We start from the raw sequence: 13,820 nt of genomic DNA, 5'->3' as shown, positions 1-13,820 counted from the left end.
TGAAATAAGGATGTTAGGTAGTCAGAAGGATATTTTGTAATAATTAGGTTTTTTAGGTCATTTTAAAGTTGAATTACACTTTGAGAGGCTAGTAGGGTTTTGAAAAATAAGAAACAATATGTAGATTTTTCATTTATGACAAAGTCTTTTGTCCAAGATGTTATCAGTTGCTTTAAATGAAAAGTACAAATATTATGGAGTATACCTTCAGTGACCTTGTGAAATGTGTTATGTATGGTTATCATAAGGCAGGCAAACATAAGATTACATGAAGTTGTATCTGAAGCCTAAATCTGATTTAGATTAATTTTATTAATGTAATTATTAATTTAATTATAAATTTTTAATTTTTTGTTTTGCTCTTTTGTACTTTATGTACTTGTTAGTTCTACCTGAAACATCTTAGTTGTAGAGAGAACTATTAAAAGCTTTTTTTTTCATTGGTTATTCCTTTTGTTTTCGTTGGTTATCCCTTTCTGCCTTTGTTCTTATCTTTGCTGTTGCCTTGCCTTAGGATCAACGTTTTCCAGGGAGGCAACAGTGTCTTCTCATGTTAGTTCAGTATTTGTGTGATGTAGTTCTCTCTGGAGTCTGGCACTTTATGCTGGAAAGAGCCAGATGGCAGGACTCATGTTACTAAGTATGTAGTAAGAGAAAACGGAGGAGGAGTAAATTTAGGTGTTAGCAGATAAAATGACTAACAAGATTTTGTGGAGTATTTTATAGGTGGTATCAGTTTGAATTCATCTGCGTTGTTGGCCTTCAAAGAGAAATGATGAGGCAAACTTCTGTCAGTGGTAATCTTAAAATAGCTGTCCATCCCTTTGCACTTGGGCCTGTTTTGCTGGTCCAAATTATTTTTTCAGAGCCTTACTGCTATGGAAAGTCAGTATTAGGTTTTTGCCAGTTGTAAAGTCAGAAATGGAAGAAGTTCAGAGCTTGTGTTATGCATCAGTCTCACTTTAAAAAATTAATCAGTGGTTACTCCTCTACTATAGCATAGCTTTTAAAATTTTATTCTACTTTGTTGTAATTTTATCATTTTGGGGCAAAAAAAGCTCAAAATTTTAACTCATGATGAACACTTACATTCAGATACTTTAAGTTTTGAGGTGAATTTCTGAGGGTTTTACTCTGAATGGGATAAGATTGTTTGGAAAATTATATACTCATTATTTGTTTCATAAGAATAACAGTAAAGCAGTGAGCTGAACATTTTCCTTTTTCAAGCTCAGTCATGGGAGCATGAATTACACCAGCAGCTTCAGTACTGGTCAGTCTTGAGACTGGTGTATCTTCCTTTGTCCTGCAGGATGTTTCACTACTAAAGCAGAAGCTGCGTTTTGAGAGACAGTGATTGTGCTTTAAAGGACTGTGGACCATTTTCTGAATGTGAGATTTGTTGTAATTCGATGGTTAAATAAGTTCCTTTACATTATCATTTATGAAATCTGGTATAAAAATAGTGACACCTAGGAGAGGAAGCTACCTTCTTGAAAACAGGAGTATCATGATAGTTGCATACTCCCTCTCTTGTCTGTAGAACTTGTTATTCTCAGAAAAGGGAGTATGGGTGTAACAGACCACTTTTTATTATTAATGTTTGGACTTTTAAAAAGCTGAAATGGATTCTCTTGTTCCACCTTCCATTTCCCCTTCCTCCCATTTTAAAGCATGTAGAGATTAGAGCTACTTGAAACAAGAATAAATCTTGTATGCTTGAAAGTCAGACCATGTCAGGTATAAAGTGGTGTAGTTCATGACAAAACTGTCAGTTTCTAAGCTATTTCCATCCAGTGTCTTAATATAGTTGCTCTTCTTCAAGATCGACTGCTCTATGAGCTGTAGGTCCTTGACATTTGCTTACACAAAGAATATTCAAAATCAGAATTGTCATTCAGGTTTCTTTTATGTATGCATGTTGCTAAACTACAGTCTGAGTCTGAAACTGTCCAACCCTTTCATCTTTACTCTGCTTTATATAAATTCAGTGCAGTGTGAATTAACATCATTTATAATTTAGTGTAATTTTTATTAGTTGTCTACAATGAACAATCTTTTGCATGTACAGTAATCAGTATTCTGTTAATTTGTTTTACAAATCTTCATTTTTAGGTTTGTAACTTAGGTTTGAATTATATGTATATGTATCTACATATGTATACATATATATGTATATATATACATCTCCAAGTTTGCCGTGAGTTGACTGAACTGTAAACTTACTGGTTTCAGGCTGTAAATATCAGTACTACTGGAGCCATCTGCAAAAGATTTCCCTGTTAGCTGTCATAGTCTTTGATTATTAAAGTCTACAGAGGAGAGTATCCTTAGAACACTTACACTACTTTCTCTGGTTATCCAGGAAATGCTTACATTTTTCTCAGCTTATTGTTTGAACAGCAAAAGTGATATAACCTGATCTCTCTACAGATCTGCATCTTCATTTACTGTTTTGTGAGAATAACTGTATGCTGCTTTTTTAAATCATCCTTTTTTTTTAAACTACTTTCAGTTCCCAACTGATATGTTCCCAGCTCTCTCTCCTCCCTCCTTTTCAGATATTTCCTGTTCTCTTTCTTTTAATTATTTGACAGACATTACATGCTGTGGGTAGTAGTTGCAAGCCACAAGTACGCTGACTTTTTCTGGCTGACATACCTTGGCATTAGCTCACATTCATCTAATAACCAAGGTCAACCAGCTACCCACAGGAGAGTACTGCTGTGGATCTTGTTCCTTTGCCCAGCTGCTATCTCCTTTTTTCAATACCTTACAGATCTAACATTTTTAACTTTCTTCCCACTGTCAAAATCAGAAGAAGATAGCCAACTGGTCAAGTTCTGTTAAAGAAGACTGGTGGATTGACATTCTGTATGCCATTAGCCTCACTCTCAAAGGCAGTCTTTATGTAGTCTTAAAATCCAGCATTTGCTTTCTTAAAGATCTTGATGTTTACTTGATAGCACATTGCCAAAAAACCTTGATATCTGTAGAATAATAAAGGTAAGTGATTTATCTAGAAATGTTATAAGAAATATCTTTCCATTTCCTGATGCACAGTTTGGGAAGAAATTATAATTTGTCACATTCAGAGTTGTTTTTTGAAGCTTAGGTGATTAATGTGTTTTCTTCAATGAATCAATGTATGCCTGCATTTCTGAAGGTTCTAGTACACATTGTAACTATTCTATTAATTTTGTGGTATTTGCTAAGCATATAAGGTTAAGTATAAACTTCAGCATAGAGTATGTTACTTGTGTTTGTAGGATCTTAGTTCTAGTTATAAATACATAAACAGATCAGGAGAATCTTTATCAGCTAATGAGAAGTTCAGTTTACTAGTCTTTTTCTGCTGTTGAACAGTGTAGATATTGATATTCTATGCAGAGAACTAAATCAAGTTGTTTTCCCTCACATTTTTTGTTTGCTTACAATTCTCACTTACCACATTAAGAAACTCATTTTCTGAATATAGTCCTTAGGTGATAATACTTCTATTGTAATTCTCAATGTTTGTTTCTCCACTTTGTTTGCATCCTACAGGATGATGCTCGTCAGCTCTTTGTGTTAGCTGGGGCAGCAGAAGAAGGATTTATGACAACAGAGCTTGCTGGAGTTATCAAGAGACTGTGGAAAGACAGTGGAGTTCAAGCTTGTTTCAACAGATCCAGAGAATACCAGCTTAATGACTCTGCTGCATAGTAAGTGCTATGTGACAAATAAGATTTTCTTTGTCTTATAATAGTTGCTAAAGAGATGAAAGGGAAAGCTCATCTTTTGAGTCATTCTGTTCCATGTATGTGGAAAATTTAGAAGAATCTGAACAAAGATATTGTCTATTTAGGTCAAAATGTTCCAACTAGGCTTCTGGGCTGGAAAGGAAGAGCTGTGGTATAATTTGAAATTTTGCTTCAAGTTCTGACCAGTTGTCTCACTATCTTGAGGAAGACAAAAATTGCTTTAAGGTGCTTTAATAGCATTTTTATTACAAAAATGTGGCTCGAGTACCTGTTCAGTATCTGAACATGTTCAGGAAATGATTACATGATGTGTCTGTATTACTGAGGATACTACTTTTATGCTTGTAGTAGAATTTCTACTGTAGTTCAACATGGCTGCATTTTCTTCCTGAATTAACCATCACTTTTAGAAATGTGTTGAGCAGACGTAGCAATCAGAATGTGTCTTCTATGCTAGGGTGCTTAATTTAAAAAAAACAAAACAATAAGGTGTCAAGGGTATGAGAGCTGTGATGGCAGCAAGTAATGGTAGGTCAGTCAAGGAAGAGAGTCTGTCAAGGGAGAGTTCAGATGGTGAAGAATGGCATATCAGTGATAATGGCCATATGGGGCAATTTTTTAAAGCTTTATCATTCTGAATTAATTTATAGAGCTTGAAGTTTTTTACTTTCCATAAAATAAGGTGCTTCTGTTCTTTAGAATAACTGTACATAAACAAACATGGGTGAGGGAGCTGTGAGAAGACTGTAGCTGGAGTAATGTAATTACAGGCATGCTGAATTAATAGAAAAATGATCAAATTGCATTGAAATAACACTGATACTTCCAGCATGATTATTTGTTTTCTGAAGTTGTTCAAAGCACACAAAGATTAGGTGGTAACAAGCTGATATCACAATGGCAGATCTCGTGGCTTGAGAGCACTTGTATAGTCTTTCTTCAATGTCGAGCACTTAATTTGGAATATCACCTACCTGTTAACACCCCCTGTTCTCTTTTGTTGTTTTTATATACCTCTACCTCCAGTTTAATAAGAATGCTATGCTAGCTATACAATTTGACGCTTAAAATTTACAGATTCTGGTTAAACTGAAAGAGCAACATAAAGCCTTCCATATTTACTATGGGAAAAGCACAAATACGATTTGTATGTTTTAGAAACACTGGGCTTCTTGGCCTGAATCACTGCAATTTGGCAATAAAAGTATACTACTGTTAAAAATGTATGCAATTAGAAACTCTCAATAGAAAACTAATCTTTTTCTAGGCATTTTCTTAAACAAATTAATTTGGGCCAAAACACTGGGTTGTTCTTTTCATACCAATTACCAAATCCAGTGTTGGGCTTTTGTTACAGTTGTAGTTTAGGTGATTACAAATCCGATCTTATAGTTGGTGCAAATAACATTGTTGTACATGGAACCATGTTTGCATTTTGGGATTTCTGCAGACTTCTTTATAGTGGAGTCAATTGCATACACTGTCTTTCTTCTAGCATGGAATATTTTTGTTTCCCCAAAGTTTATTTCAAACTTGGAAAATTGAAGGAAATAATGTGTCTTGCCTTTTGTTTTATCTCAAAGAAAACTATTGTATAAAAGTCAAGCAAAATACAATGACTAGATCTAGAACTTCTTTAATTCGTGTAATTATCTTATTACTATTTTATGAATAACTGAAAACAGTATTTATTTTTACCTTCAGCTACCTGAATGACTTGGACAGGATAGCACAAACCAGCTACATTCCAACCCAACAGGACGTTCTCAGAACTAGAGTGAAAACTACAGGAATAGTGGAAACTCACTTTACTTTCAAAGACCTTCATTTTAAGTATGTAGATGGTTCTTCATTTTCATCTGTCAGCTACAGTTTCTTTAAAGTTCTAGAGGATGGACTTTCAACTGTTTAATTTAACAAATTTTTCTAACCACAACTTTGATTTATTCCGCCCCATTTTTTTTTTCTGGAAAAAAAAATCCTCATGCTTAACTCAGTGTTCTAAAGGGATGTCAGAGTCTTTGGAACTCCTGTCATCAGTATGCTGATATTAAATAATAAATGCTTTGGTTTTATTGGAAGATTTTGTAAAGTTATTTTACACGTAAATTAGATCTCAATAGATTCAGTTCTCTGCCATGTTAAATAACAGCTCTATCAGATTCTTTTAAATTTAGTGGTAGAGATGTAGGCTTAGTAATGTTTGCTGGTCTTGTATGAATGAGTAAATCCATTTTCCTGAAGAACTGGATTCAAATATACATTTGGTAGTACTTTATTTAGTGATGAAAGGATGTTACTTGCGTTTCCTGTGGTGCGGGATTTACAAAATAATGTTAATATTCTGAACATTTTATGTTTGTAGACACTTGTGATGAAAGCACAGTATAGTATAAATGTAATAAAATTCTACCTCCAACTGGTGTCAGGAAGAATGAGAAGCAAATAAAGCTCAGATTGTATCTGCATTTACATCATGCAGAGTTTGTTGTCTGCAAATACATTTCTTCAGTATCTTCATGGAAAATATTTTTTTTTATGTAAATGCATATAAGCACTGTAATATGGACGATTCAGGGCCATTAGTACAGTGGAAATATATTTCATTTCCTTGTTTTAGGCTATAAGTGTATAAAAATCATATTCATCTGTAAAATAAGAGCTGGTAAATGCGAAGGAATCTCCTGTAAACCTAAGGAGGATATGCTTAGCCAAGCCTTAAGAGAATTGTACAGTATATTCTGAGAAGATATCTAGTTCCTCACTCATTTTCTAATGTTTCTTGTTTGGTTTCCTATTGAATGTGAGTTTAAATTTTTCTACACTCCCAGTCTGTGCTGATTATTAGGACGATGTGATTACAGTCCTATAAAATCCTGCATACAGACTATATGAATGAACTCCTATAAAATGTGTAACTTTTAGAGAGGCCTTGGGAAGTATTTAGCTATAATGTGTTGCCTTAGGAGACAGACTTAATGAGGTATTGGAAGGACTTGAAAGTATATTCTTACATAGCATTGAAAAACTTTTAAGATGAACTGGAGGCATATGAGACCTGATTGTATGAAGATGAGGGTACCTAAATAGGACTATCTGTGCAATATTGTGTACTTCAGGATTTTTTATTATCTTTTCTGTTCCCTTTTGCTGTTTAGATTGAGGTTGAGCATTATTTCCTTCTTCTGTGAAGTACTTAGTATAGCTTTGATCTTTGCTTTTTGATCAGAAAGCAAAGTGTCTGTGTTCCAATTTGTTTCTTTCTCTGCTTATTTTTACTCTGGTTTGTTAAAATAAAAATCTAGCGACTCAGAACACCTCAAGATTTCTAAAAAAAACCCTGTAATTGTATCTCTTGAAGTGCAATTTACCTAGTCACGCGGTACATTAGCATAAAAACAGTAGGGTTTTTTTTATCTATCCATCTATCCTGTGCTCCTCCTTCCTCTGCAGTCTTATAGCCCAGGGAAGACAGGAAAGGGGTTGATAAAAAACACAGGCTGCTTTTAATAAGTATTTAAAATGTGAGACTTTCTGGATTTGTGTCATGTTTTTATTAACACCCTGCCTCAAAAAAAAAAAAAAAATTGTAGCACTGAGTCTTTTACAAGGTTGGTGACTGGAATGAGTATTTTGTATAACCTCAAAAAAGAATTTAAAGCAATCATGACCTTTTGACCCTTGTCATGTTTTATATGGGTACCGGAATCATGTTCTATGCTTAAATAGATGCAGAACATAGCAAATTTGGCAACACTGGATCTCAAAAATATTGTGCTACTGAAAGAATCTTCCATAAGTCCTTAAATTTGCACAATTGCAGATAACCAATTTATTTGCATTTAATACAGAAAGCTACTCATTTAATGAAGCCAAGTAAAGTATCTTGGTCGTGTGGTGACTGGAGAGAATTGTCTTTGTTGCTTTACATTTAGTTAATGAAGTAATTTGTCTGAATGTGGCATAGTCACCTTGTAATTTCATTACAGCAGTCTGTTTTAAGTAATGGAAAGTCATTAAAGCGTTTCTCAGATACCTTCATTCTTTTATATAAGGGGAGTAGATTCAGCTGTTACAAACTTAAGTTCCTTCAGCACTGCCTTGTAGTCTTTTAAGTTCATTGTAGACTGACTTATCTTGTATATATACCTTATGGTTCTTTTGAGTAGTCAAACCAGGGACAGTATAATGAATTTTAACACCTGAGGCAAATGCTTAAAAGATGGGTTTGCATACCACCCAGTGTGTGCAGTCTCATATTAGAAACTGGAATCTCTAAATAGTTCTTTCAAAACTAAAAAAAAAAAATTAAAAATATCTGCAGATTAGCAGCTTTGAGAGTTTCAGTCTTTTGGGACTATCACCTAACAGGCCTCTCAGTATGACTTCTAAAAGGGCAGACAGAACTTTAAGGCTTCTACTTTGTTCTGAGTGGTTAGTTTTTCTGAAAGATAGTTGTAGCCTTTTTTTTTTTTTTTTCTTTTTCTTTACTTTTTTTTTTTTTTTTTTTTTTTTTTTTTTTTTTTTTTAAGAATTTTGTGTGCCAAATAATTTTTCTGTGTTTCTTTGTACTCATCATATGAAAAAGAAACTTCTTTACATAAAATAATCCTTCGGGTTATTACTTGCTTTTTTCGATGTTCACTGTAAAACTGTGGTGCCAGGACTACATCCAGCACTAGATTTTAGTGAATAAATTCTTCAAAGCTGAGTGCAAGAAGATGGTTTGCATAAAGAACTGGGAGTTTGTTGCATGCACTGCTAGAAAGGCAACTCCTAAATGAGACAAGCATCAGTAGGGAAGTACCCCACTGGCAGAGACACTGTTCTGAAATGAAGCAGACATTTTTTGCTGAAATCAATATATGCAAATACAAACTGGAAATCACACTTATGTGTTCTAGAAGTTGTCTGTCTTTTTAAAAGCTTTTATGCCTTTTTAAAAGTTTTGTGATCAGACTTCCACAGCTTATTTCGTGTAAATTCAGATTAGCATTCAGAAAGCTAGAAATTCCAAAGTTCATTCCCTCTTTTTCACTTCTGTTTTGCAGAATGTTTGATGTCGGAGGCCAAAGATCAGAGCGGAAGAAGTGGATTCATTGTTTTGAGGGTGTTACAGCAATTATTTTTTGTGTGGCATTAAGTGATTATGACTTGGTCTTGGCTGAAGATGAGGAAATGGCAAGTACCTCATTTGAAAAAGAGGATAGTTGTTGGGAAGAAACTAAGTTTTAATGGCAAACTATATGTACTTCTTTTAGAGTATTACTACTTCAGATGATGTATAGGGATTTGTGTAAAAGGTTTTAGAGAAATTACGGTAGAATTCATATTTTCAGGTTTCATATATGAAATGTCTTGTTTTCCTTGTTTTTTTGTCTTGTTTTCCTTTCCTTCCTCAGGATTCAGTGTTTTTCTTTCCAAATGTTTCTCTGATCTTTCCTTAGTTACAGAAATTTATTTCACCCATCCAACCTCTCACTTCTTTCTCCTCTTTCAAGGTGTGACTCCTCCCATGTCAGTATGCACAAAGTGCATGCTTTTTACTATTTGAGGGATCTAAAGTCATGCCTACCTATTATGTGTGAATCATCAAATTTCTGTGCTTTTCCTCATGTTCTGCAGCTTCTTACAAATTACAGTTTGTGGAGGAAAGAAATGAACCTTCCAAGTGAATTGTAGTCAGGGAAGGTCATAGCTGCTACTTAAATGACTGGAGCTTGACCAGAGTCCTTACATATTGGAAAATTTTTTTACAGAGCTAAAAGTTAGGGTAAGAGGAAGAAATACATGCTTTCTTCATTCCCTAGTTCTATAGATAAATTTATATTTTTTTCTTATGCTGAAATCTCAGCTAGGTGCGGAATTTAATTCTCAATTTCCAGAAAATCTAGCAAGTATAAAATCAGGTAATTCAGCAACTCTTGTAGAGTATCTGTGCTTCAAAATGCTAAAACACAACAAATTTTTCTAAAATATTTAATATCTTAAATCTGGAAATAAAAAAAGAAATGAGTAGTTGCTTAAAGCCTACCTGTGAAAAGTGTTCTTAGTAGAAAAGTGTTCTTAGTGATAGAGTGGTCTTGGCCTCTGTATTTCACTCTGGTAAAATGTGACTCTATACTAGAAATTTAGTTTTGTAACTTATCTGGTTCATTTGCAACTAATCAAAAATATCCTGATTTTACTACTGAAACGACATACAGCAAGGTGTTGAGGTTTTTTTTCCAATTACAGAATCGGATGCATGAAAGCATGAAATTATTTGACAGTATCTGCAACAACAAATGGTTCACAGACACTTCTATTATTCTCTTCCTGAACAAGAAAGATCTTTTTGAAGAAAAAGTCAAAAGGAGTCCTTTAACTATTTGCTACCCTGAATATGCAGGTATTGGAGGGGGGCACGGGTGTCAAGTACTTTTTGATTAAATTTCCTCATTTTTTTGTATCTGCAAATAGGAATAGTTCAATAACTCTAGGTAGCTAAGATATTTAAATAAAGGTGGGGCTTCCTTTTACAGATCACAAATTAAATAGTGATAAATCAGATTAATCTTTTAACCAGCTCAAATAGTGGTGGTCCACTGATAGCAATTGTGATCAGCAGTTACTGTTGCAGCTCTTTTCAGCCTAATTTCCTTAGTGCCTTCTTTTTTCTTATGTCCTTCTTGTATTTAGGTGTAATAGTTTTCACTGCAAGGAGTCCCTGAGGATACATGAGAATTAATTGGAATAGGAAGTGAATATACATCTTACAAATAGGTGGCTTATTTAGGAAATACATAGCAAAAAAAAGGATTATTTCACTGAAGAAGTCTTAGCCTCTATAAATAGCACTTTCAGTAGAATTCTAGACTGTTTCATTTTACACAAAATAGCATGTTGGATGTAAAAAGCTTAGGAGAAATAAGTAAGACAACTTTCCCGAAACCATTTTAAAATATAAATACTTAAAATGGGTAACTTAAAAGAAACAAAATAGCCTAATCTTGGGGACAGTTACAGGTCATTTATGACTTGTTCTGCCTGCCATTTTAGGAAATAAAAAGACACTTCCTGCAAATGGAATTGAATTGAAGTTTTTTTCTTAAAAATGTGTGCAAAGGTTTCCTTCAAGGTTCATTTATGGTGTCTAAAAGCAGTGACTGATATTACTCCTCTTTCAGGTTTAGGTTAATTGTTTTCAAAGAACCAGTGCCTTCAAATAAACAGTTGTTCTTCTCAGATTGAAACATGCTTACTGAGCAATTTTCTCCTTCTAGGTTCAAACACTTACGAAGAAGCAGCTGCTTACATTCAGTGTCAGTTTGAAGATCTGAACAAGAGAAAAGACACAAAGGAAATCTACACTCACTTCACATGTGCCACAGACACAAAAAACGTGCAGTTTGTTTTTGATGCTGTAACTGATGTCATTATTAAAAATAACCTTAAAGACTGTGGCCTCTTCTGAGAACAGAGAAGAGGTTGTTAAATGGTAAATTACATGCCTGAAAACAGGACTGGGGATGTATTTGGAATATGCCTGTGCTGTGTAAAACTGCACAGATGTACTTAATTCTCTCTTGTTTTATTTCTAGGTTTGGAGAACGACTTCGCACAATTCTAATCGATTCCTTTCAAGATGAAAGAAGTAAAAAACACATTGTGCTGAATGATAGATCAGTACTGTACTTGCCTGTTTTAACAGCTTTATTTATGTTTGTCTTGTAAATTTAAGTAATTAGTTAACACTGAGATGTCAGCTGATTGTATGTAAACTTGTAGTAATGTATTTGTATAAACGTTGAACGAAATATTTTAGTAACTTGATGTCCTCTAATATTTCCATGTTTTATGAAGATACTCTTAGAGGAGACAAACACTTTTTGCCTTTGGATTATTTAAACATCTTGTAAAATTAAATTTTCTTTTCATCTTAAGGGTGCATGCTGCCTTATTATTTACTTTTTGTTGGTAATACTGTATATGGTGTTAGCTTTTTTGATATTTAAACAGCCTCATATACCTGCTCAGACTGAAAAAAACAAAACAAAACTTGTTTTTTGCCTTAAGTTTTGAAAAAAAATCTTTTTATAAATTTAAGATAAATGCAAACATTATTTTTTAAATTTAAATGAAATCCACAATTTATGAAATCTGGGCTTGCGATGCAAATGTGGCAACACTGATAAATTGAACTTTAAGGTTCAACTATTAATTAAGCTAATAGTAATTCAAAAGTAAATTTTTTAATCTGTTCATATAAAAAATAAAATAAGTTTGAGATTGTAGTATATGCAGTGGAGCAAATGGCAAAATTACCTTTGCAATTTTTTTTTATAGACCATTCACAGTGCTGGACTTCAGAGTAATATTTTTTCCTGCTTTCTTTAGATCTGAACTTCTCCTTAAACCTTTTGCTATTTTCTGATAAAAAACCTAGTTTGATAATTCGATAACTTTAGAAATATTGGATTCTTTCACAAGACATAGCACAGTGGCTTCACAGATTAAAGCAATTTCCTTTTGCATGTAAGAAGAATCTTCCATATTTTGGATAGGATGTTAGAGTGACTTGGAAATGCTAATTCGTTACTTCCTCTTTAATTATAATTACAGTCTTACAGCTTCTTTAAATAATAAATTAAAGGATATTATTTTTATCTGCTTATGCTTTCATTATGTGATTTGCTGTCTTAGGTACATATCATCCATTGCCTTATGGGTAGTGCCAAAACTGATTTTTTTATACAGACTTTAAAAGAATAAGCCTCTATTTGTGAATAAGTTTATGGATGGTTGTCTTAAATGTATGTCATCTAAGAAATACAAACATACCAAACTTGGAAATATGATTTTCTATAATTGTTAAAATATTTCGGGCAGCTAGAGTACACTGTAAGTTCTTTGAGAAGTAAGTCGTTGAACTGTTGCTATTTTTCTACATTATCTTAGCATTTATGTTCTTAGAAGTGTTAAACCAAAATATATGTCATTGTTCTGTTATTTAATTTTTGATTGTGTATGTGTTTCATTTAGGTCTCAGCTTGTATAGAGATCATCTGCACTTCTCATTCTTTAATTCTTCCTTTGTTAGGTACAGAATGGCTAAATGTGTTTCATTTGAAAGGTTAGAAAGGAAAATTTATTACTGGAGGCTGTTAAATATATATACATTGAGTTCTTTCAGCAGTTATGGTAAGCAATCTGTATATCCTGGGCTGCTTTTAATTGTGCTTTCTGGTTCTGGATACATAAATGATTTTGAAACTCACTGAACTACTTTGTGGAAACTGTATTTACACCTACGTTCAAGTTGGTTTTTGTATTTAATGTAAAACAAAAATTGGGATTAATCAAATTACATAAATAAATCTAAATTTTGTGCCTTGCTTGAAATCTGTTTTTCATTAACTGTGCTGATGGAAATCCTTTTTCATCCATCCATTGGAGATAACTAGGTAGTAAAAATGAGAAGATGTCAAGAGTAAACTCCAAAATTTTATGCAACAAATAGTAAAATGAAAATTAGTATAAATTGATGATTACTGATTAATTCTTAAATATTTTTCCTTTACCATTGTTCCTAATATCTTCAGTGGAAGAGTTTTTGAAATTTCCTAACTGGTGTTTTCTGAAGTAATTCCATCTGAACTCGGAACAAAATCATGAACTTCTTTTGCTTGTCAGGCCACGCCAGGGAGCATGTGTTTCTGAGATGATGGGTTGACAGCACGTCTGTTTCCTTGTAGATGCTCTACTGGTTGATCAATCTTTGTCCTGAGATGAAAGCTGTCAGCCTAGGACTCTTCTCTGGGAAAAGCTAGAAGAGGATTTACATGTGAAAGTGAGAGCCATGCACTAAGTTTTCACTGCAGTTGTTATATGGCTTCTTTCCATCTCTGTTCTGTCATCAGCTTCTTGGTATGAGAGCACTGCAGAAAACAGAAAATCCTGCAGATGTGAGAAGGACAATCTTACCCCTCAGCAGTCTGAGCTCCTGTGCTCTACTAGTTTTCCAATTGTCTCCTTTCTTCATGCAAAGTATGTTAGCAAACTGCTTTTTCTAGCCTTACATGAGGAACCTCCCTC

At 33.7% G+C, this 13,820-nt stretch overlaps 1 protein-coding gene across 2 annotated transcripts in view; it reads left to right on the top strand.

The window, feature by feature from the left end:
• Positions 1 to 11,542, top strand: part of LOC103527772 (guanine nucleotide-binding protein G(i) subunit alpha-1) — a 30,866-nt gene extending 19,324 nt beyond the window's left edge. For both annotated transcript variants that reach the window (XM_030459848.1, XM_030459840.1), the window contains exons 5-10: positions 3,547 to 3,704; positions 5,448 to 5,576; positions 8,795 to 8,924; positions 9,981 to 10,134; positions 11,009 to 11,223; positions 11,327 to 11,542. In XM_030459848.1, the coding sequence (XP_030315708.1) occupies positions 3,547 to 3,704; positions 5,448 to 5,576; positions 8,795 to 8,924; positions 9,981 to 10,134; positions 11,009 to 11,199 (762 nt within the window). In that variant the 3' untranslated portion in view covers positions 11,200 to 11,223; positions 11,327 to 11,542. The remainder of the gene's footprint in view (positions 1 to 3,546; positions 3,705 to 5,447; positions 5,577 to 8,794; positions 8,925 to 9,980; positions 10,135 to 11,008; positions 11,224 to 11,326) is intronic.
• Positions 11,543 to 13,820: the final 2,278 nt, after the last annotated feature.

The sequence above is a fragment of the Calypte anna genome, chromosome 1 (assembly GCF_003957555.1).
Source record: "Calypte anna isolate BGI_N300 chromosome 1, bCalAnn1_v1.p, whole genome shotgun sequence".
Classification (NCBI taxonomy): domain Eukaryota; kingdom Metazoa; phylum Chordata; class Aves; order Apodiformes; family Trochilidae; genus Calypte; species Calypte anna.
This window is presented reverse-complemented; position numbering and strand designations above follow the sequence as displayed.